Source organism: Anas acuta, chromosome 13 (assembly GCF_963932015.1).
Source record: "Anas acuta chromosome 13, bAnaAcu1.1, whole genome shotgun sequence".
Lineage (NCBI taxonomy): Eukaryota > Metazoa > Chordata > Aves > Anseriformes > Anatidae > Anas > Anas acuta.
This window is the reverse complement of record NC_088991.1, coordinates 6,237,859-6,261,893: the sequence shown is the minus strand read 5'-3', so window position 1 is coordinate 6,261,893 and position 24,035 is coordinate 6,237,859. Positions and strand designations below refer to the sequence as shown.

At 57.8% G+C, this 24,035-nt stretch overlaps 1 protein-coding gene across 10 annotated transcripts; it reads right to left on the bottom strand.

Annotated features, from left to right (window-relative positions):
• Positions 1-610: 610 nt before the first annotated feature.
• Positions 611-21,169, bottom strand: LOC137863703 (carcinoembryonic antigen-related cell adhesion molecule 3-like). 10 transcript variants are annotated; one of them, XM_068697074.1, is made up of 11 exons: positions 19,978-21,166; positions 19,095-19,502; positions 17,144-17,554; positions 15,339-15,746; positions 12,885-13,295; positions 8,452-8,859; positions 6,001-6,411; positions 4,222-4,632; positions 3,521-3,616; positions 2,951-2,994; positions 611-1,935 (listed from the first exon to the last, which is right to left on the bottom strand). In XM_068697074.1, exons 1-11 carry the CDS (start codon positions 20,096-20,098, stop codon positions 1,894-1,896), a joined length of 3,171 nt encoding a protein of 1,056 aa, XP_068553175.1. In that variant the 5' UTR covers positions 20,099-21,166; the 3' UTR covers positions 611-1,893. The 10 variants fall into 10 exon arrangements, with proteins under 10 accessions (XP_068553175.1, XP_068553176.1, XP_068553173.1 ...); XM_068697075.1 differs by having other exon boundaries at positions 2,951-2,988; positions 19,978-21,164; XM_068697072.1 differs by having other exon boundaries at positions 611-2,389; positions 19,978-21,162.
• Positions 21,170-24,035: the final 2,866 nt, after the last annotated feature.

The following is a 24,035-nucleotide window of genomic DNA, read 5'->3' as shown; positions in this document are numbered from 1 at the left end:
CACAAAGCACCACGTATCCTGTGTGGCCGTCCAGCCCCCCTCTGCTCGTTCAGTTTCTCTTTTTCCCTTCGGTTTCTGCAGTTCCCTCTGTGCTCTGCACGCAGCGTGGGTCACGAGAGGAGCTGTGGGCTCGCTGTGAGGTCTGCCTGCACTGTGCTGCTGTGTGAGGCACGCATGGGGCCTGCTTTCCCCTCCCCTGGCCTACACGTGTAGCCCCCCAAAAGTGTGGAGTTTCAACCTCATCACGCCACAAATGCAGGGATCCCCTCTGCATATGGCCCACCCTGGAGGGCAGGTCTCAGCAGGCCTCGCGAGCACAAAACTGGGCCAAATCAGTGCCAATGCAGCACCAGCAGACACTGGCCTTTCTCTCGAGATGCATGGACCAAACACTTCCCAAAACCTCCAGAACCGGGCACTGCAGTTCCTCTGGCACCCCAAGTCCTGCAGCCCCTTCTGCGTGGCACCGCTCCAGCAGGGCAAACTCACCTGCCTGAGACCAAGGACGGCAGAAAGAGAATTTTAGTCCAAAAGCAAGTGAGTTGCCATGAAGAAAGCACAACGTACCTCAATGCTACCAAAGAGCAGCAGAATAAGGCAAAACTCTGGGAACTCTTGCAAAACTTTATTTTAGCTGAGAAAACCCGTGGAAGCAGAAGGGGCACTTTGCTCCCTGTGCCTTAGCTGAGCATGGGTGCAGCAGGACACCACCTCCTGCAAGGGCTCCCTGGTGCCCCCCGAGGCCCTGGTCCCACAGGGAGGATTTAATCCCCCCTGCCTTGCAGGTCTTCTTTGCAGATGACGTTTCAGGGACCGGGCTCTCCAAAGGTTTCTTTTCCAAGAAGAAGCTGCTCTGGGACACGCAAGGCTTGTAAAGGGGTGGTTGTGTTTCTGGGTGTCCAAATTCAGACCTCAGTCTTCATTTTGCTGCAGGTTAGTTTGTGCTCTAGCAGGCACCAGGGAGATCAAGAGGTTTTTCTGCTGGGGGTGGGCTCCACTCACAGCTGTGGAGGAGCAGATCTCAGCAGTCCTCCCTTGTCCTGCCATGCTCTCCGGGGATGGTGTTTCCAAATCCTTCTGCAGGGGTCAGGAACAACATGAGGTCTGCTGAGAGGACAACCAGTGACCACATATGCCTGAGGACTGATAGTCACATTTCCTGTGCAATTATCTTCTACTGCTTCACTTTTTTTAGTACTTTCTTCTCTCCTGCTACTTAAGGCTTCACGCTAACCACTGCAAAAGCTTTGTGCATACCCAAGGCGACTTTTCAGCTTTTGCGGTTTTATTAAGTCACAAGGAGCTTCTATATTCTGGAGAAAAAAAAAAATAACCTCTGCTGTCGTGAAGATTAGCAGGGCTTTCCAAGAGCAGAGCAGCCACGTCCTTCACCCGGAGCCAGGGGAGGGGCTGCTGATGCTGGGGGCTTGGACCACCACTGTCATCATCATTGTCCCTCCTGAACATCATCCCAGCTGACACAGGAGCACACAAAGAGGAAGGCAGCAGCAGCAGTTTCCGTGCCCTCTCTGGGTCAGGCTGTGGTCGGGAGATGCCTAGCACTCTTGTCCTGTCCTAGCATCCGTTTATTACTGATGGGGCCCCACGTTTCGGTATGTTCTCTCTTGTTTTCCATGAAGCCCAGAGCAAAACCAAAACGATTTATGCCCTTACTGCATTTAAAAAAAGCTGGTGCTGCTAGGGAAGATGTGACCTTTAATTTTAAAACAGAGTTAGGCGTCTCAGCTTTCTTCCACCTGTACAAACAGTTTTAAAGGAACGTCACCATGTGCCAGGAACTCCAGAAAGCCCCGGCTCCTTGCCCTTCAAGGGGACTTTTCAGACGATCAGCAGAGGAACCGTTTGCCCTGGGATCCCAAGGCCAAGCAGATTTCATGGCAGGAAGGGTCTGCTCTCCAGTGACTTGGCATACTCCTAAAAATATGGACAGCTTTCCAGGTCAAAAGGCCTTCTTCATGCATTCTTTCAGTATGACAAGACAATTGGTAAGTGACCCTGGAGCGCAGGACTGAAATACATCCAGTGCTCTCCGTTAGCCCTCAGATTAAGGTGAGTCAGTGGAATCAGGCTTCCCACAGATGCACTGCTGATTCGCCTTTACCTTGGGCCCCTTTCTCTGGTCAGTGACAAAATCACCAGCCACCTTTGCGGCAGGGCTCTCTCCTGCAAGGTTCAGAGCTCTGCGGGCAGCTCCCGCAGCCAAAGCAGGAGCTGGTGGTGCCCAGTCCTGTCCTCAGGAATTGAGGGAGGTTATGGATGAGTAGATGACCTGTGCTGATTCTCTCAGCCCTGGATGTTCAAAGCTGTCTCCGACTCTGGAATAAATGGTTGTTACTTCCCCCGCCGCAGTGTTGTCCTCGGGGGGCTCCTGAGAAGCACAGAGAAAACACCCAGGGTGAGAGAGAGCCTTCTCCAGAGGATGTCGGGATCAGGAGGGGTCCTGGAGCTGCTAACTGCAAGCCAGGAGGACTCAGCAGGAGCAGGAGCTATGTAAAGCCCGGGTGGCTTTGCCCACGGGAGGGTCGGGGTTGATCCTGGCTGTCTGCACGGCCCACAGAGACCCCTCAAGTAGTGCCCCGACAGAAACCCGTGAGGCTGCCAGGCAGGGAAGGGTGATCATCTGCACATTGCTCTGCATTTAACCATTCTGCACCCTCCTTGCTGCTGTCAGCCAAAGCTGTCCCTAGGCTTCTCAGCCACGAAGGTAAAATCAGGTCCTTTTGGGGTCGGGGAGGGAGGCGAAGGGGAAAGGTGCAGCTGGGGGGAAGCAGTACCCCAGGGCCACTTACCACTTTGCAGCTTGCCCTTACAACACGGAATTAACTTCCTAATTTTAAATTCAGCAACCAATTCTTGTAGCTCAGTGCATCTTATTCAAGCCAGCAGTTAGCATTTAACCAAAGAACGTTCAAAATTTTTTTTTCTGTACCTGCTGTTGTTTAACGATTCTCATCTTCTTCTTCTGCACTGTACCTCGGAAAAAGAAGGTTTTATTACCGACAGGTTGCACCCTGCCCATCGTAGCCCTGGAGGACCAGAGATAATATACTGGCACTTTCACCAGGGGGTTAATGAGGATTTTGCCATCAAGACAGAGAGTTCTGTGGCTGCTCCAGCCAAGCATGGGTGAAATCTCCCCCTTGGAAACAAATGAATTTGTCTCCTGACAAAGGCATCCTCAGGGGTGAAGGCTTTTATGGGAGCCATGGAGATAGGCACCTTGCTGGTTTATTTTCCAGAAGGTATGGGATTTCCAGAAAACCTTTGCAACAGTCCCGTGCTGTGCTTCTGCTTCGTTCAGCTGCATCACAAACTAGAAACTGTGACTCTTTACAGCTGGAAGGAGGTGGTACGCTGAAGGGGACCTCACAGGAAAGGAATAATTCTGGTGTGAAGAGCAGAACCTCTCCAGAGCCCCCCCACTACCTTTATCCCCAGGGAATATACCCAAAGGAACCAGAGGTGCAACCTCCAAGTTTGCAGTGCAAGAGCCACCTACCCCAGCGCCAAACGCAGAAGACCAGGAACAGCAGGAGAAAGATTAATGAGGAAGCTCCAATTATGTAGTTTTGTATGTGGTCTTGCTTGCTGATGCCTGGCATTTGGAAGACAACAGGTGCTGTAAGTGCTTCCTAAAGGAAAGCAGTGGCAGCAGGTACTGCCCTGGTGATTATTTCATGGACGTTGCATGTCGGGTTGCACCAGAGTGGTAGGAGAGCATTTGGTGCATTTTTTTCTCAGCCTCTGTGGCCACTGATTTACCCCCAAGTGCCCTATTCTCCCCAGGAAATATTTGCCCCAGTACATAATATATTTGACCAGTACGTAAACAATTTCCCCAGTACAGGACCCAGACATGGTGCCTGGGTTCCTGAACCCACCTCTCCCATTCATTCTCTGCAGCCATTCCTTTCAGCTAAAGGCATCGCTGTTGTGGAGCCTTTCTCCTGCAGAGACAAGCGGCTGTGCAAGAGGCACTCACTCGTACCTCTAGCTAACGGTGGCAGAGGGAGGAACGCTGGGCTTCCAGCTACAACTGGAGGAGCACAACCAGCAGCACCTAGGACACCCCTGGGAATCCTCTCTTCGCTGCAGTGGCTTGGTCCCGTGGAAGGAGGGACCAAAATTCTGTCTGTGCCTGATGCTTCCCATGGCTGGGGCAGTGCAGGAGGTGCCCGTGCCCAGCACAGGGACACTTACCTTTGCTGGTAGGATCTGTGGGGACAGGCTGCTCGAGCACGGTCAGGGTGATGTTCCTGATTTGTATTTGGTGCTGTTGCAAGATGACGGTGTACACCCCGCTGTCACTGAGCCGCAGGTCCCTCAGCAGCAGGGATGCGTTCTTGGGGAAGAGCTCAACACGGCCCGAATGTGCAGGATAGGGGTAACATTCTGTGGAGCAGTTCTTGGGAGCCCCCCCATCATCCAGGGAGCAGTTCTGCACAGTGCAGGAGATGGTTCTTTGTGAGGTGTGACCAAACATCCACCTAATTGCCACCGGGAAGCAAGGGGTGCTGTTGAATCTGTAGGAGACGGGCAGGAGCACGGACTGCCCCACGGTGCCATTGACTGCATCCTGCGGGATTTCCACGAGGAAGCCCAGGTTTCGCCCTGCAGAGGGGAAGAGGCAGCTCAGCAGCTTAGCAGGGCAGCAGCAGATTCTCCCCCCTTGGAGCACAGCGCTCAGCCCACCCTGCCCCACTGCCCCCTGACAGGAGCCTCACACCCAGACCTCAGCGCGGTGCCCTTGTGTTTGGGGACCCCACTGGACGCAGCCGCCCCAGGGTGCTCCCTGCACCACCTGCCCTGACAACCCCTTGGCCCCAGCCTCCTCCCCGCTGGCTTCTCCAGCCGCAGTGGCCCCGTCCCCAGCTCACCGAGCAGCAGCAGCAGCAGCAGGAGGGAGCCGAGGCCCCAGCAGCGCCGGCCGGGACACATCGCCTGCGGCTGCTGCGCTCGCCTGGGCCAGGAGGAAGTCGGAGGCTCTCGCTCAGCCCCTCGGCGCCGTGGGGTTCGCTGCGGGCGGGCGGGCGAGCCCCGGCTCCTTCCTGTGCCACCTGCACGCTTTGGGGCTGCGGGGACAGAGGGGGCTGTGGGGTGTCCCCTGTGCCCCCACTGCGGGCGCTGCTTCTGCCCCAGCACCTTCCACGCTCACAGCAGGGAGCTGCCAGAAAATGCGTCCATCGCATCCCCATTTTGGGGACGATTTCCCAGGGGATGCAGCTCAATCGCTTGGAGGATGTTCCTGCAGCTGTCACCATTCAGCCTCAGCAGCCGCCCAGCCCCTGCCCCATGAAAGCAGCCTTTGGAGTTTCCAGCCCCACTGCGAGGTGCCACTGCCACCCTGGGCCGGCCAGAAGCTTTGGGAATCTCTCCCGGCTCTCGCTTTGCTGCTGGAACTGCTTCAGGTGGTGCTGCAGCCCCATGCCAGGCACTTTGGAGACAGGGAGGCCAGAGGAAAGGTGTTTATTTGGTGTTTGAATTGGGAGCAGGAATTTCAGAGCAGGGGTATGTGAGCGTGGGGAGTGGTTGTGCACTGGGGGCAGGCAGGGGCCGGGAGCCCGGTTTGTCCAGCAGAGGGGCAGGTGCCAGAGGGAAAAGCAGCCCCGAGGCAGCAGCTGAGCGCCTTCCTTGTGCCCGGGCACTGCGGGCACTTCATTGTGCCCCGGCCCTGGCTGCTCCCGCACGCTGGCTCCCTTCTCCCCAGCAGCAGCCGCAGGCTTCCCCACGGCTGCCCCGCAGCCAGCACAGGTGGAAGAGCAGCTGCAGGAGCAGCAGGATGAAGCAGTAGCAGCCTCCGAGGATGCAGCAAGGGATGCGTGTGGCTATTCTTCCTGCTGTTTGAGAAGTGCCTGCGGTAGGAGAGAGGAGATGTGGCATCGGGAGGCTGCCACCTCCCCAGGACACCTCCGCAGGGGTCCCGTGCTGTCCCCATCAGGAGGGGCAGGAATGCTGCCAGGGCAGCACAGGGACACTTACTGTTGCTGGTAGGATCTGTGGGGACAGGCTGCTGGAGCACGGTCAGGGTGATGTGCCTGATTTGTCTTTGGTGCTGTTGGAAGCTGACGGTGTACACCCCGCTGTCACTGAGCCGCAGGTCCTGCAGCAGCAGGGATGCGTTCTCGGGGAAGAGCTCAACACGGCCTGAATGTGTAAGATTGGTGAAACAGGTTGTGGAGCAGTTCTTGGGAGCCCCCCCATCACCCAGGGAGCAGTTCTGCACTGTGCAGGCGATGATTACTTGTGAGGTGTGACCAAATGTCCACTTAATATTCATAGGGAAGTGAGGAGTGCTGTTGCATCTGTAGGAGACGGGCAGGAGCACGGACTGCCCCACGGTGCCAGTGACTGCATCCTGCGGGATTTCCACGAGGAAGCCCAGGTTTTGCCCTGCAGAGGGGAAGAGGCAGCTCAGCAGCTCAGCAGGGCAGCGGCAGATTCTCCCCCCTTGGAGCACAGCGCTCAGCCCACCCTGCCCCGTGTGCTGGTTTTACCGTGGTAGGCAGCTGAACGCCACAACCTGTCTCTCACTCCCCCTCCTTTGAAGAGGAGGGGAAGAAGTAAAGGAAAGAACAACTCACGGGTTGATACAGGGGTCATTTTATTAAAGGGAAAAAATAATTATGAAGGAAACATTAGCATTAATTAAACAATTCAACTAAAGGGAAAAAAATTGAAAGGGGAAAAGCGAGGGGAAAAAAAAAGCAAAACAAAACTTGTAAAGGCTATGTTGAAGTGCAGAGGAAAGAAATTACTCTCTACTTCCCACAAGTGAGCGGTGCTTGACCACGTCCTTGCAGCAGAGCCTCAACGCACGTAGCCGGTGTTCAGGAGGACCGACGTTTTCGCACCAAGAGCCCAGCCCTCCCCTCTTCCTCCTTTTTCCACCCGATATTGCTGAGTGTGCCACCAGGTGGTACGGAATATCCCTTTGGTTGGTTTAAGGCAGCTGCCCTGGGGATGTTCCTGTTTCACTTCTTTGCCCACCCGCAGGAGGGTGAGAGAGAGCCCTGGTGCCGTGCCAGCTCTGCTCAGCAGCAGACACAGCACTGGGCTGATCCCACTGCTGTTCCAGCTGCAAGTGCAGAGCCCAGCACTGTGTGGGCTGCTGCAGGGAAAGCTGACATCCCAGCCAGACGCAGTACAGCACACCGCCCCCCGACAGGAACCTCATATCCAGACACCAGCGTGGTGCCCTTGATTTTGGGGACCCCACTGGATGCAGCCGCCCCAGGGTGGGCTCCACACCACCTGCACCCCCAGACCTTGGCCCCAGCCTCCTCCCCGCTGGCTTCTCCAGCCGCAGTGGCCCCGTCCCCAGCTCACCGAGCAGCAGCAGCAGCAGCAGGAGGGAGCCGAGGCCCCAGCAGCGCCGGCCGGGACACATCGCCTGCGGCTGCTGCGCTCGCCTGGGCCAGGAGGAAGTCGGAGGCTCTCGCTCAGCCCCTCGGCGCCGTGGGGTTCGCTGCGGGCGGGCGGGCGAGCCCCGGCTCCTTCCTGTGCCACCTGCACGCTTTGGGGCTGCAGGGACAGAGGGGGCTGTGGGGTGTCCCCTGTGCCCCCACTGCAGGCGCTGCTTCTGCCCCAGCACCCGTTCCACGCTCACAGCAGGGAGCTGCCAGAAAATGCATCCATTGCATCCCCATTTTGGGGATGATTTCCCAGGGGATGCAGCTCAATCGCTTGGAGGATGTTCCTGAAGCTGTCACCCTTCAGCCTCAGCAGCCGCCCAGCCCCTGCCCCACGAAAGCAGCCTTTGGAGTTTCCAGCCCCACTGCGAGGTGCCACTGCCACCTGGGGCTGGCCAGAAGCTTTGGGAATCTCTCCCGGCTCTCGCTGTGCTGCTGGAACTGCTTCAGGTGGTGCTGCAGCCCCATGCCAGGCACTTTGGAGACAGGGAGGCCAGAGGAAAGGTGTTTATTTGGTGTTTGAATTGGGAGCAGGAATTTCAGAGCAGGGGTATGTGAGCGTGGGGAGTGGTTGTGCACTGGGGGCAGGCAGGGGCCGGGAGCCCGGTTTGTCCAGCAGAGGGGCAGGTGCCAGAGGGAAAAGCAGCCCCGAGGCAGCAGCTGAGCGCCTTCCTTGTGCCCGGGCACTGCGGGCACTTCATTGTGCCCCGGCCCTGGCTGCTCCCGCACGCTGGCTCCCTTCTCCCCAGCAGCAGCCGCAGGCTTCCCCACGGCTGCCCCGCAGCCAGCACAGGTGGAAGAGCAGCTGCAGGAGCAGCAGGATGAAGCAGTAGCAGCCTCCGAGGATGCAGCAAGGGATGCGTGTGGCTATTCTTCCTGCTGGTTGAGAAGTGCCTGCAGTAGGAGAGAGGAGATGTGGCATCGGGAGGCTGCCACCTCCCCAGGACACTTCCGCAGGGGTCCCGTGCTGTCCCCATCAGGAGGGGCAGGAATGCTGCCAGGGCAGCACAGGGACACTTACCTTTGCTGGTAGGATCTGTGGTGACAGGCTGCTCGAGCACGGTCAGGGTGATGTGCCTGATTTGTCTTTTCCATAAGAAGCTGACGGTGTACACCCCGCTGTCACTGAGCCGCAGGTCCCGCAGCAGCAGGGATGCGTTCTCGGGGAAGAGCTCAACACGGCCCGAATGTGCAGGATTGGGGTAACATTTTTTGGTGCATTTCTTGGGAGCCCCCCCATCATCCAGGGAGCACTTCTGCACTGTGCAGGCGATGATTACTTGTGAGGTGTGACCAAATGTCCACTTAATATTCATAGGGAAGTGAGGAGTGCTGTTGCATCTGTAGGAGACGGGCAGGAGCACGGACTGCCCCACGGTGCCAGTGACTGCATCCTGCGGGATTTCCAGGAGGAAGCCCAGGTTTTGCCCTGCAGAGGGGAAGAGTCAGCTCAGCAGCTCAGCAGGGCAGCGGCAGATTCTCCCACCTTGGAGCACAGCGCTCAGCCCACCCTGCCCCATGGGGTGGTTTTACTGTGCTAGGGAGCTGTCACCACAACCTGTCTCTCAATCCCCCTCCATAGAAGAGGAGGGGAAGAAGTAAAGGAAAGAACAACTCACGGGTTGATACAGGGGTCATTTTATTTAGGGGAAAAAATAATTATGAAGGAAACATTAGCATTAATTAAACAATTCAACTAAAGGGAAAAAAATTGAAAGGGGAAAAGAGAGGGAAAAAAAAAAAAGCAAAACAAAAACTTGTAAAGGCTATGTTGAAGTACAGAGGAAAGAAATTACTCTCTACTTCCCACAAGTGAGCGGTGCTTGACCACGTCCTTGCAGCAGAGCCACAATGCACGTAGCTGGTGTTCAGCAGGACCGACGTTTTCGCAACGAGAGCCCAGCTCTCCCCTCTTCCTCCTTTTTCCACCCGATATTGCTGAGTGTGCCACCAGGTGGTACGGAATATCCCTTTGGTTAGTTTAGGGCAGCTGCCCTGGGGATGTTCCTGTGTCACTTCGTTGCCCACCCGCAGGAGGGTGAGAGAGAGCCCTGGTGCCGTGCCAGCTCTGCTCAGCAGCAGACACAGCACTGGGCTGATCCCACTGCTGTTCCAGCTGCAAGTGCAGAGCCCAGCACTGTGTGGGCTGCTGCAGGGAAAGCCGACATCCCAGCCAGACGCAGCACAGCACACTGTCCCCCGACAGGAGCCTCATATCCATACCTCAGAGCAGTGCCCTTGTGTTTGGGGACCCCACTGGATGCAGCCACCCCAGTGTGGGCTCCGCACCACCTGCCCTGACAACCCCTTGGCCCCAACGTCCTCCCTGCTGGCTTTTCCAGCCACAACCCCCAAGCTACCCCCAGGGCAAAGCCAGTGGCCCCGTCCCCAGCTCACCGAGCAGCAGCAGCAGCAGCAGGAGGGAGCCGAGGCCCCAGCAGCGCCGGCCGGGACACATCGCCTGCGGCTGCTGCGCTCGCCTGGGCCAGGAGGAAGTCGGAGGCTCTCGCTCAGCCCCTCGGCGCCGTGGGGTTCGCTGCGGGCGGGCGGGCGAGCCCCGGCTCCTTCCTGTGCCACCTGCACGCTTTGGGGCTGCGGGGACAGAGGGGGCTGTGGGGTGTCCCCTGTGCCCGGGCACTGCGGGCACTTCATTGTGCCCCGGCCCTGGCTGCTCCCGCACGCTGGCTCCCTTCTCCCCAGCAGCAGCCGCAGGCTTCCCCACGGCTGCCCCGCAGCCAGCACAGGTGGAAGAGCAGCTGCAGGAGCAGCAGGATGAAGCAGTAGCAGCCTCTGAGGATGCAGCAAGGGATGCGTGTGGCTATTCTTCCTGCTGGTTGAGAAGTGCCTGCGGTAGGAGAGAGGAGATGTGGCATCGGGAGGCTGCCACCTCCCCAGGACACCTCCGCAGGGGTCCCGTGCTGTCCCCATCAGGAGGGGCAGGAATGCTGCCAGGGCAGCACAGGGACACTTACTGTTGCTGGAAGGATCTGTGGGGACAGGCTGCTGGAGCACGGTCAGGGTGATGTGCCTGATTTGTCTTTGGTGCTGTTGGAAGCTGACGGTGTACACCCCGCTGTCATTGAGCCGCAGGTCCCACAGCAGCAGGGATGCGTTCTCGGGGAAGAGCTCAACACGGCCCCAGTGTGTAGGATAGGGGTAACATTCTGTGGAGCAGTTCTTGGGAGCCCCCCCATCACCCAGGGAGCAGTTCTGCACTGTGCAGGTGATGGTTCTTTGTGAGGTGTGACCAAATGTCTACCTAATTGACAGTGGGAAGCAAGAGGTGCTGTTGCATCTGTAGGAGACGGGCAGGAGCACGGACTGCCCCACGGTGCCATTGACTGCATCCTGCGGGATTTCCACGAGGAAGCCCAGGTTTTGCCCTGCAGAGGGGAAGAGGCAGCTCAGCAGCTCAGCAGGGCAGCGGCAGATTCTCCCCCCTTGGAGCACAGCGCTCAGCCCACCCTGCCCCGTGTGCTGGTTTTACCGTGGTAGGCAGCTGAACGCCACAACCTGTCTCTCACTCCCCCTCCTTTGAAGAGGAGGGGAAGAAGTAAAGGAAAGAACAACTCACGGGTTGATACAGGGGTCATTTTATTAAAGGGAAAAAATAATTATGAAGGAAACATTAGCATTAATTAAACAATTCAACTAAAGGGAAAAAAATTGAAAGGGGAAAAGAGAGGGAAAAAAAACAAAGCCAAACAGAACCCATAAAGGCTATGTTGAAGTGCAGAGGAAAGAAATTACTCTCTACTTCGCACAAGTGAGCGGTGCTTGACCACGTCCTTGCAGCAGAGCCACAATGCACGTAGCCAGTGTTCAGCAGGACCGATGTTTTCGCAACGAGAGCCCAGCTCTCCCCTCTTCCTCCTTTTTCCACCCGATATTGCTGAGTGTGCCACCAGGTGGTACGGAATATCCCTTTGGTTGGTTTAGGGCAGCTGCCCTGGGGATGTTCCTGTGTCACTTCGTTGCCCACCCGCAGGAGGGTGAGAGAGAGCCCTGGTGCCGTGCCAGCTCTGCTCAGCAGCAGACACAGCACTGGGCTGATCCCACTGCTGTTCCAACTGCAAGTGCAGAGCCCAGCACTGTGTGGGCTGCTGCAGGGAAAGCCGACATCCCAGCCAGACGCAGCACAGCACACTGTCCCCCGACAGGAGCCTCATATCCATACCTCAGAGCAGTGCCCTTGTGTTTGGGGACCCCACTGGATGCAGCCACCCCAGTGTGGGCTCCGCACCACCTGCCCTGACAACCCCTTGGCCCCAACGTCCTCCCTGCTGGCTTTTCCAGCCACAACCCCCAAGCTACCCCCACGGCAAAGCCAGTGGCCCCGTCCCCAACTCACCGAGCAGCAGCAGCAGCAGCAGGAGGGAGCCGAGGCCCCAGCAGCGCCGGCCGGGACACATCGCCTGCGGCTGCTGCGCTCGCCTGGGCCAGGAGGAAGTCGGAGGCTCTCGCTCAGCCCCTCGGCGCCGTGGGGTTCGCTGCGGGCGGGCGGGCGAGCCCCGGCTCCTTCCTGTGCCACCTGCACGCTTTGGGGCTGCGGGGACAGAGGGGGCTGTGGGGTGTCCCCTGTGCCCCCACTGCGGGCGCTGCTTCTGCCCCAGCACCCCTTCCACGCTCACAGCAGGGAGCTGCCAGAAAACTGTCTATTCCATCCCCATTACTGGAGGGATTTTCCAGGGAATGCAGCTCAAAGTCTAACAGGGCCCTCCTGCAGCTGTCACCCTTCAGCCTCAGCAGCCACCCAGCCCCTGCCCCATGAAAGCAGCCTTTGGAGTCTCCAGCCCCACTGCGAGGTGCCACTGCCACCTGGGGCTGGCCAGAAGCTTTGGGAATCTCTCCCGGCTCTCACTTTGCTGCTGGAACTGCTTCAGGTGGTGCTGCAGCCCCATGCCAGGCACTTTGGAGACAGGGAGGCCAGAGGAAAGGTGTTTATTTGGTGTTTGAATTGGGAGCAGGAATTTCAGAGCAGGGGTATGTGAGCGTGGGGAGTGGTTGTGCACTGGGGGCAGGCAGGGGCCGGGAGCCCGGTTTGTCCAGCAGAGGGGCAGGTGCCAGAGGGAAAAGCAGCCCCGAGGCAGCAGCTGAGCGCCTTCCTTGTGCCCGGGCACTGCGGGCACTTCATTGTGCCCCGGCCCTGGCTGCTCCCGCACGCTGGCTCCCTTCTCCCCAGCAGCAGCCGCAGGCTTCCCCACGGCTGCCCCGCAGCCAGCACAGGTGGAAGAGCAGCTGCAGGAGCAGCAGGATGAAGCAGTAGCAGCCTCCGAGGATGCAGCAAGGGATGCGTGTGGCTATTCTTCCTGCTGTTTGAGAAGTGCCTGCGGTAGGAGAGAGGAGATGTGGCATCGGGAGGCTGCCACCTCCCCAGGACACCTCCGCAGGGGTCCCGTGCTGTCCCCATCAGGAGGGGCAGGAATGCTGCCAGGGCAGCACAGGGACACTTACTGTTGCTGGTAGGATCTGTGGGGACAGGCTGCTGGAGCACGGTCAGGGTGATGTTCCTGCTTTGTCTTTGGTGCTGTTGGAAGCTGACGGTGTACACCCCGCTGTCACTGAGCCGCAGGTCCTGCAGCAGCAGGGATGCGTTCTCGGGGAAGAGCTCAACACGGCCCGAATATACTGGATGGGGGAAGCAGTTTGTGGAGCAGTTCTTGGGAGTGCCCCCATCATCCAGGGAGCAGTTTTGCACGCTGCAGAAGATGGTTCTTTGTGAGGTGTGACCAAATATCCACCTAATTGACATTGGGAAGCAAGAGGTGCTGTTGCATCTGTAGGAGACGGGCAGGAGCACGGACTGCCCCACGTTGCCAGTGACTGCATCCTGCGGGATTTCCACGAGGAAGCCCAGGTTTTGCCCTGCAGAGGGGAAGAGGCAGCTCAGCAGCTCAGCAGGGCAGCGGCAGATTCTCCCCCCTTGGAGCACAGCGCTCAGCCCACCCTGCCCCGTGGGGTGGTTTTACCGTGCTAGGCAGCTGAACACCACAACCTGTCTCTCACTCCCCCTGCTTAGAAGAGGAGGGGAAGAAGTAACGGAAAGAACAACTCACGGGTTGATACAGGGGTCATTTTATTTAAGGGAAAAAATAATTATGAAGGAAAGATTAGCATTAATTAAACAATTCAGCTAAAGGGAAAAAAAGGAAAGGGAGAAAAAAAAAAAAAAAAAAAAGGCAAAACAAAACTTGTAAAGGCTATGTTGAAGTGCAGAGGAAAGAAATTACTCTCTGCTTCCCACAAGTGAGCGGTGCTTGACCACGTCCTTGCAGCAGAGCCTCAATGCCCGTAGCCAGTGTTCAGGAGGACCGACGTTTTTGCAACGAGAGCCCAGCCCTCCCCTCTTCCTCCTTTTTCCACCCGATATTGCTGAGTGTGCCACCAGGTGGTACGGAATATCCCTTTGGTTGGTTTAAGGCAGCTGCCCTGGGGATGTTCCTGTTTCACTTCTTTGCCCACCCGCAGGAGGGTGAGAGAGAGCCCTGGTGCCGTGCCAGCTCTGCTCAGCAGCAGACACAGCACTGGGCTGATCCCACTGCTGTTCCAGCTGCAAGTGCAGAGCCCAGCACTGTGTGGGCTGCTGCAGGGAAAGCCGACATCCCAGCCAGACGCAGTACAGCACACCGCCCCCCGACAGGAGCCTCATATCCAGACACCAGCGCGGTGCCCTTGATTTTGGGGACCCCATTGGATGCAGCCGCCCCAGGGTGCTCCCTGCATCACCTGCACCCCCAGCCCCTTGGCCCCAGCCTCCTCCCCGCTGGCTTCTCCAGCCGCAGTGGCCCCGTCCCCAGCTCACCGAGCAGCAGCAGCAGCAGCAGGAGGGAGCCGAGGCCCCAGCAGCGCCGGCCGGGACACATCGCCTGCGGCTGCTGCGCTCGCCTGGGATCAGGAGGAAGTCGGAGGCTCTCGCTCAGCCCCTCGGCGCCGTGGGGTTCGCTGCGGGCGGGCGGGCGAGCCCCGGCTCCTTCCTGTGCCACCTGCACGCTTTGGGGCTGCGGGGACAGAGGGGGCTGTGGGGTGTCCCCTGTGCCCCCACTGCGGGCGCTGCTTCTGCCCCAGCACCCCTTCCACGCTCACAGCAGGGAGCTGCCAGAAAATGCGTCCATCGCATCCCCATTTTTGGGGACGATTTCCCAGGGGATGCAGCTGGATGGCTCACAGGGCCCTCCTGCAGCTGTCACCATTCAGCCTCAGCAGCCGCCCAGCCCCTGCCCCACGAAAGCAGCCTTTGGAGTCTCCAGCCCCACTGCGAGGTGCCACTGCCACCTGGGGCTGGCCAGAAGCTTTGGGAATCTCTCCCGGCTCTCGCTTTGCTGCTGCAACTGCTTCAGGTGGTGCTGCAGCCCCATGCCAGGCACTTTGGAGACAGGGAGGCCAGAGGAAAGGTGTTTATTTGGTGTTTGAATTGGGAGCAGGAATTTCAGAGCAGGGGTATGTGAGCGTGGGGAGTGGTTGTGCACTGGGGGCAGGCAGGGGCCGGGAGCCCGGTTTGTCCAGCAGAGGGGCAGGTGCCAGAGGGAAAAGCAGCCCCGAGGCAGCAGCTGAGCGCCTTCCTTGTGCCCGGGCACTGCGGGCACTTCATTGTGCCCCGGCCCTGGCTGCTCCCGCACGCTGGCTCCCTTCTCCCCAGCAGCAGCCGCAGGCTTCCCCACGGCTGCCCCGCAGCCATCACAGGTGGAAGAGCAGCTGCAGGAGCAGCAGGATGAAGCAGTAGCAGCCTCCGAGGATGCAGCAAGGGATGCGTGTGGCTATTCTTCCTGCTGGTTGAGAAGTGCCTGCGGTAGGAGAGAGGAGATGTGGCATCGGGAGGCTGCCACCTCCCCAGGACACCTCCGCAGGGGTCCCGTGCTGTCCCCATCAGGAGGGGCAGGAATGCTGCCAGGGCAGCACAGGGACACTTACCTTTGCTGGTAGGATCTGTGGGGACAGGCTGCTCGAGCACGGTCAGGGTGATGTGCCTGCTTTGTCTTTTCCATAAGAAGCTGACGGTGTACACCCCGCTGTCACTGAGCCGCAGGTCCCGCAGCAGCAGGGATGCGTTCTCGGGGAAGAGCACAACACGGCCCCAGTGTGCAGGATAGGGGTAACATTTTTTGGTGCAGTTCTTGGGAGCCCCGCCATCATCCAGGGAGCAGTTCTGCACTGAGCAAGCGATGATTATTTGTGAGGGGTGACCAAATGTCCACTTAATATTCATAGGGAAGCAAGGGGTGCTGTTGCATCTGTAGGAGATGGGCAGGAGCACGGACTGCCCCACGGTGCCAGTGACTGCATCCTGCGGGATTTCTAGGAGGAAGCCCAGGTTTCGCCCTGCAGAGGGGAAGAGGCAGATCAGCAGCTCAGTGGCAGATTCTCCCCCCTTGGAGCACAGCGCTCAGCCCACCCTGCCCCACCGCCCCCTGACAGGAACCTCACGCCCACACACCAGATCTCAGTGCAGCGCCCTTATTTTTGGAGACCCCACTGGATGCAGCCGTCCCAGGGAGCGCTCTGCATCACCTGCCCTGACAACCCCTTGGCCCCAACGTCCTCCCTGCTGGCTTTTCCAGCCACAACCCCCAAGCTACCCCCAGGGCAAAGCCAGTGGCCCCGTCCCCAGCTCACCGAGCAGCAGCAGCAGCAGCAGGAGGGAGCCGAGGCCCCAGCAGCGCCGGCCGGGACACATCGCCTGCAGCTGCTGCGCTCGCCTGGGCCAGGAGGAAGTCGGAGGCTCTCGCTCAGCCCCTCGGCGCCGTGGGGTTCGCTGCGGGCGGGCGGGCGAGCCCCGGCTCCTTCCTGTGCCACCTGCACGCTTTGGGGCTGCGGGGACAGAGGGGGCTGTGGGGTGTCCCCTGTGCCCCCACTGCGGGCGCTGCTTCTGCCCCAGCACCCCTTCCACGCTCACAGCAGGGAGCTGCCAGAAAATGCGTCCATCTCATTCCCATTTTGGGAGGGATTTCCCAGGGGATGCAGCTGGATGGCTCACAGGGCCCTACTGCAGTTGTGACCCTTCAGCCTCAGCAGCCGCCTAGACCCTGCCCCACGAAAGCAGCCTTTGGAGTCTCCAGTCCCACTGCGAGGTGCCACTGCCACCTGGGGCTGGCCAGAAGCTTTGGGAATCTCTCCCGGTTCTCGCTTTGCTGCTGGAACTGCTTCAGGTGGTGCTGCAGCCCCATGCCAGGCATTTGGAGACAGGGAGGCCAGAGGAAAGGTGTTTATTTGGTGTTTGAATTGGGAGCAGGAATTTCAGAGCAGGGGTATGTGAGCGTGGGGAGTGGTTGTGCACTGGGGGCAGGCAGGGGCCGGGAGCCCGGTTTGTCCAGCAGAGGGGCAGGTGCCAGAGGGAAAAGCAGCCCCGAGGCAGCAGCTGAGCGCCTTCCTTGTGCCCGGGCACTGCGGGCACTTCATTGTGCCCCGGCCCTGGCTGCTCCCGCACGCTGGCTCCCTTCTCCCCAGCAGCAGCCGCAGGCTTCCCCACGGCTGCCCCGCAGCCAGCACAGGTGGAAGAGCAGCTGCAGGAGCAGCAGGATGAAGCAGTAGCAGCCTCCGAGGATGCAGCAAGGGATGCGTGTGGCTATTCTTCCTGCTGGTTGAGAAGTGCCTGCGGTAGGAGAGAGGAGATGTGGCATCGGGAGGCTGCCACCTCCCCAGGACACCTCCGCAGGGGTCCCGTGCTGTCCCCATCAGGAGGGGCAGGAATGCTGCCAGGGCAGCACAGGGACACTTACCTTCGCTGGTAGGACCTGTGGGGACAGGCTGCTCGAGCACGGTCAGGGTGATGTTCCTGATTTGTATTTGGTGCTGTAGGAGGCTGACGGTGTACACCCCGCTGTCACTGAGCCGCAGGTCCCGCAGCAGCAGGGATGCGTTCTCGGGGAAGAGCTCAACACGGCCCCAACGTGCTGGATAGGAGAAACAGCTAAAGGAGCATTTCTTGGGAGCCCCCCCATCATCCAGAGAGCAGTTGTGCACGGTGCAGGCGATGGTTCCTTGTGAGGGGTGACCAAATGTCCACTTAATATTCATAGGGAAGTGAGGGGTGCTGTTGAATCTGTAGGAGACGGGCAGGAGCACGGACTGGCCCACGGTGCCAGTGACTGCATCCTGTGGGATTTCCAGGAGGAAGCCCAGGTTTCGCCCTGCAGAAGGGAAGAGGCAGATGAGCAGCTCAGCAGGGCAGCGGCAGATTCTCCCACCTTGGAGCACAGCGCTCAGCCCACCCTGTCCCATGGGGTGGTTTTACCGTGGTAGGCAGCTGAACACCACAACCTGTCTCTCAATCCCCCTCCATAGAAGAGGAGGGGAAGAAATAAAGGAAAGAACAACTCACGGGTTGATACAGGGGTCATTTTATTTAGGGGAAAAAATAATTATGAAGGAAAGATTATCATTAATTAAACAATTCAACTAAAGGGAAAAAAATTGAAAGGGGAAAAGAGAGGGAAAAAAAAAAAGCAAAACAAAACTTGTAAAGGCTATGTTGAAGTGCAGAGGAAAGAAATTACTCTCTACTTCCCACAAGTGAGCGGTGCTTGACCACGTCCTTGCAGCAGAGCCTCAACGCACGTAGCCAGTGTTCAGCAGGACCGATGTTTTCGCAACGAGAGCCCAGCTCTCCCCTCTTCCTCCTTTTTCCACCCGATATTGCTGAGTGTGCCATCAGGTGGTACAGAATATGCCCTTGGTTGGTTTAGGGCAGCTGCCCTGGGGATGTTCCTGTTTCACTTCTTTGCCCACCCCCAGGAGGGTGAGAGAGAGCCCTGGTGCCGTGCCAGCTCTGCTCAGCAGCAGACACAGCACTGGGCTGATCCCACTGCTGCTCCAGCTGCAAGTGCAGAGCCCAGCACTGTGTGGGCTGCTGCAGGGAAAGCTGACATCCCAGCCAGACGCAGCACAGCACACCGCCCCCCGACAGGAGCCTCATATCCATACCTCAGAGCAGTGCCCTTGTGTTTGGGGACCCCACTGGATGCAGCCACCCCAGTGTGGGCCCCGCACCACCTGCCCTGACAACCCCTTGGCCCCAACGTCCTCCCTGCTGGCTTTTCCAGCCACAACCCCCAAGCTACCCCCAGGGCAAAGCCAGTGGCCCCGTCCCCAGCTCACCGAGCAGCAGCAGCAGCAGCAGGAGGGAGCCGAGGCCCCAGCAGCGCCGGCCGGGACACATCGCCTGCGGCTGCTGCGCTCGCCTGGGCCAGGAGGAAGTTGGAGGCTCTCGCTCAGCCCCTCAGCACCGTGGGGTTCGCTGCGGGTGGGCGGGCGAGCCCCGGCTCCTTCCTGTGCCACCTGCACGCTTTGGGGCTGCGGGGACAGAGGGGGCTGTGGGGTGTCCCCTGTGCCCCCACTCTGGGCACTTCATTGTGACCCGGCCCTGGCTGCTCCCGCACGCTGGCTCCCTTCTCCCCAGCAGCAGCCGCAGGCTTCCCCACGGCTGCCCCGCAGCCAGCACAGGTGGAAGAGCAGCTGCAGGAGCAGCAGGATGAAGCAGTAGCAGCCTCTGAGGATGCAGCAAGGGATGCGTGTGGCTATTCTTCCTGCTGGTTGAGAAGTGCCTGCGGTAGGAGAGAGGAGATGTGGCATCGGGAGGCTGCCACCTCCCCAGGACACCTCCGCAGGGGTCCCGTGCTGTCCCCATCAGGAGGGGCAGGAATGCTGCCAGGGCAGCACAGGGACACTTACTGTTGCTGGAGTGGTCTGGGGTGACAGGTTGCTCAAGCACGGTCAGGGTGATGTGCCTGCTTTGTTTTTGCTGTACAAAGCTGACGGTGTACACCCCGCTGTCTCTGAGCCGCAGGTCCAGCAGCAGCAGGGATGCGTTCTCAGGAAAGAGCTTAACACGGCCCCAATATGCAGGATAGGGGTAACATTTTTTGTAGCAGTTCTTGGGAGCCCCCCCATCATCCAGGGAGCACTTCTGCACTACGCAGGAGATGGCTCTTTGTAAGGGGTGATCAAATGTCCACTTAATTGACAGTGGGAAGCAAGAGGTGCTGTTGCATCTGTAGGAGACGGGCAGGAGCACGGACTGCCCCATGGTGCCATTGACTGCATCCTGCGGGATTTCCACGAGGAAGCCCAGGTTTCGCCCTGCAGAGGGGTCAGCAGATCAGCAGCAGATTCCCTCCCCTTGCAGCACAGCGCTCGCAGCCCCCCCTGCCCCACCACCACTTCCTCACGCACCTCCTCTGGCTCTCAGCAAAATGCATCCCTTGCATCCCCGGTGGTGGGATGCCCACGGGATGCAGCTCTCCAGCTGGCACGGCCATCCTGCAGGTATCCCCCCTCACGGGCCACCCAGGGACCAGCAGCACTTGCACAGCAGCACGAGCAGGGAGCAGGAGCTCCATGAACATCTGTGCTGGGTCCAGCCCTCGGCCGATGTTTGGGAATGAGCACAGCAACCCCGTCATCTTTCCCCCATCGTCCCTAGCCATCTGTGCTTGAGGAGAGCTCTCCACGGTCACCACCAGCTTCTTCCTTTCCTTTCCATCAGCTCAAGCTTACCCCACCCGCAGCTCCCACAGCACCCAAGGTGCTTTCCGCTCGCCCCATCCCAACTTACCCACCAGCATCAGGCTGAGGCAGACAACGGCGCAGCTCTGCGGAGACATCCCGTCCCCTTGGCTGCACGCAGGGTGTCTCCCTGACAAGCTGAGCATCTGTGCTGACCTCAGAATTTGCATGCAGACCGTCTCAGGGAGGAGGTCAGTCTGCCAACAGGTTGGTAAGGGTGGTGCTCTGAAACAAGCCTCTTGCACGGGAGCCCAGCCCTGGCTGTTGGTGTAAAAACATTTGGTGCCATTCGGTCCATGGGCTTCCCAAGAGAGCAGCTTCCTCCCACGGTGAGGAGCTGTACCTCCCTCTTGGAAATGTTTGTTGACAGATATTGGAATATAAATATAATGGGTATTTATTGGAATATAAACATACTGGGTATTGAAATGGAGAAAGGAAGGGCTCCTGACAGGGACGCACGGGCAACCTGTGTGCAGTCGGAGAGACAGAAGCTTCCCCTGGATCTTCCTTCTTTGCCACCTGACAGGCAGAGATGTGCAACGCTCCCCACAACTGCTACAAGAAGGGCAGCTGGAAGGGAAGCACTGGTGGCAGCAAAGGACCTGAAAGCAGCCCAGATATCGCAGGGGCACTGAGGATGCCAGGGAGCCATCTCTCCAGAAGCCTGGCAGAGGGCACGGACCTGCTGGTATGTGAGCATGGACCACGTCGGATGAGCTCTCCCTCACCTTTGCCGTGTCTCCCTTTGCTTTTCTACCTCCTGCTGCAGTTCACCCTCAGATGCCGCAGACCTCAAAGAGTCTCATGGGCACTGACCACCTTCAGGGTAGCAGGGAGCTCTGCAAAACACCAAGAGCTTCAAAGCTCCCCAAACCCACACCTTCAAGAGCAGTGCTCTGCTGATGGTGAGCGATTTCACACTATCCTCCCTCTTCCTCTTCCTTCCTGTTGCACTGAGCACGCTTGCAGTGGGTACGATAGGATATGGTTGATGGTCAAAGGGGCTGGGAGCTCAGCTGGGAGCTGCAAGCAAAGCGTGCTGGTGGCAGCTTGCAGGCAGGGGCAGCAGCAGTGTGCCGAGAAGTTTAGGAGGATTTTAGGAAGCTGTGAACTGGACAAAGAACACGGAGCTGTAAAAATTAGAATAATTATTGTTATTAATATTAATTCATTTGCAAACAGATCATTGCTGTCACTCCACAGCCCAAAGCTTGCACCATGGCATAGCATCAAAACCACACTCCCTTTACACGTTCATCACCAAGAACAAGGCACCATGCTCCAAAGGAGTTCAAGAAACCAATAAACAGAAAAGAGGAATTAAAACATACTGGAAGAGATCACTTACTCATGATTTGGAGACCCCTTGTGTTTGTGGGTCCCCATAAATTACATTCAGTCCTGGTGCTTGGACCTCAATAGCCCAAAATATCAGGCAAAATATCCCAGGAAGCAGCATCTGATTCCGTCCCGAGTCTTAGGACGAACCACTGCCTTTTGGCTGAAATAGGTACACAGGTAAAAGGAAGTGATTAATTCGTCTTTCCTCACACCTGTGTGCTAGGTTTTGCATCCTCACCTCTAAGATACTTCTCTTAGGATGGGACCCTCATGCTGCTGCAGGAGACCCAACCTGCATGGGCAGCATTACCTGCAGCTGCATCGTCCACTCGTGACAGTGTCCTGAGCCACCCGGACCCAGCATCACCCCAAGCCTGGAAGGAACAGCTCCCCCGAGGTGTTTTCCACGCCAGAACCCTGAGAAGTCAGGCTGTCAAGAATGACAAGGAAAACACCAACGAGTCTTCTCCAGGAGGGTGGGTCTGAGATGCAAGTGCTGAAGTGCCAGCTCTGTTTCTGTACCTCCGTGAAAAAGAGATCTTGGCTTGGAGTCCTGGCTTCCTTGGTCAGGACCACAGGATTTGGGCCACCATCCTTCTCCATTTCTTGTGCCCCGTGCATTCCTTCCATGATTCATCCTGCACAACAGACGAGAGAGACGCACGGCCATCCCACCTCCGGCACACGGTACCCATTGCACATCTCCCATTCCCAGTGCTCAGCACCGGGCTCTGGCTTTCACTTGGTCAGACAGCTCACCTGGGAGGGAAGAGTGGCTGACTGCTGTGGGGGACTTCAAAGCCGCAGCACCCACAGCTCGAACAACAAAGCTTCAGCACCAACCAGAAAATTCACACCCCTCCATACTTGGCTGTAGCTCACAGACGGTCGAGGTGGTTTTCAGACCTTCCTCCTGCAGGTCAGCCTGCAGCTGTGACGTGTGATCTCCACGGCTTTGGGTGGTAGGCTCGGGGTGCTGGGTTCAGCCGTGCCACCTTCGCCCAGCTCCACCGCCACCCTCACAGCGCGTGGGTGGGGTGTTTCCAACCACAGCTTTTGCACGACTAAAATCACACCGTAGGTCCGGGCTGCAGCAGGACCCTTGCTCTAAGACCTGTTCAGTTCAGTGTTGAGAGGCTTGGCATCGTTCTTTGTGCAGAATTCTCCCTGCTTTCCCAAATCACTCCACTGGGCTGTTTTATGTTTTATATTTTTATACAAAGGGCCCATTGGATGGAGACTGCTCACGCTGCTGCTGTAAAGTACCAACTCAGACATCTGCATCCCTGTGGGTCATTTCAGAATCTGCAGAGCATCTGTAAAATGGGAGGTGAAAGGAAGAGATTCAGGGCCAGCTGGTTCCTGCCATGGTTACTGCATGGTCTGCACGTCACTTGCAGCATTTCCCATACTATAAGCAGCAGCCCACCCTCCCCGAGCATCTGAGTTTCACCACAAGGAATTTCTCCTGACCCATCCGTCTTTTCTCAAAATTGTGATACTTTCCAAATATTCCAGACTTGCTCCCACCTCATTTCTTCTGTGACTTTGTATCACCCCACGAAGCAATATGAAAGCCCCACAAAATCCCTCCTTGTCTGCGTGATCCTGACAGTTCTGGTTTGAACTAAAGTGTTTAATTATGTTAATGATTAACTCTAGGTAATATTTTTTCCAGTTTGCTTAGATAAAGGAGCCTGTTAAAATAGCTTCTATGTTTTCAAGTAGTAAAATGGTAAATGACTTTCAGCTAAGTAAAGAAGATTTCAGGATGGCAAGCACAAAAAGATGTTTTCCATGGAGAGGCTTTGCTTTCACTGAGAGATCGCTCTAGGGAACACCAAAAGCTGAACGATGCCAAGGGGACAAGACACCAAAGAAAGACGTGGGTGTCACTGCAGGCCAAAAGGAGGTGTCCAGAAGGGACCAGAGGGCAAGCAGAGGCAACTGAAGGTGTGTATGCAGTGAGGGAATGAGTTCAGGTGCATGTGTTTAGGGAGAGATGGACCCTGTGGCAAACTGCAGGTCCTCGGACACACACAGGAGGGAAATTTACCTGTACTGATCCATGTGGTTGTTCCTTCCCAGGTGCAGGACTCTACACTTGCTCTCATTAAATCTCATTTGGTTTCTTCCTGCCCATCCCTCCAGCCGGTCCAGGTCTCGCTGAATGGCCCCACAGCCTCCTGGCGTGTCAGCCACTCCTCCCAGCTTTGTGTCAGTGGTGTACTTGCTGAGGGCAGACACCATTCCCTCATCAAGGTCGTCGATGAAGATGTTGAAGAAGAGAGGACCCAGCACCGACCCCTGGGGAGCACCGCTAGTCACAGGCCTCCAGCCAGACTCTGCTCCTCCGATCACCACCCTCTGAGCTCGGCCAGTTCTCAGCCCACCTTACTGTCCACTCCTCTACCCCACACTTCCTCAGCTTTCCTATCAGGATGTTGTGGGAGAAAGTATCGAAAGCCTTGCTAAAGTCAAGGTAGATGACATCCACTGCTATCCCCCTATCTACCCAGCTGGTGATACCATCACAGAAGGCAACGAGGTTGGTCGAGCACGCCTTGCCCTTGGTGAATCCATGCTGACTACTCCTCATAACCTTCTTCTCTTCCAACTCATCTGCCAACTCCCTTAGCACACTGTAGTGGGTTTACATGGCAAGGTTTTGGTAGCAGGGGGCCATAGGGGTGGTTTCTGTGAGAAGGATCTAGAAGCTGCCCCATGTTTGGTAAGGGCCCCACAGACCAGAGCTGAGGCAAT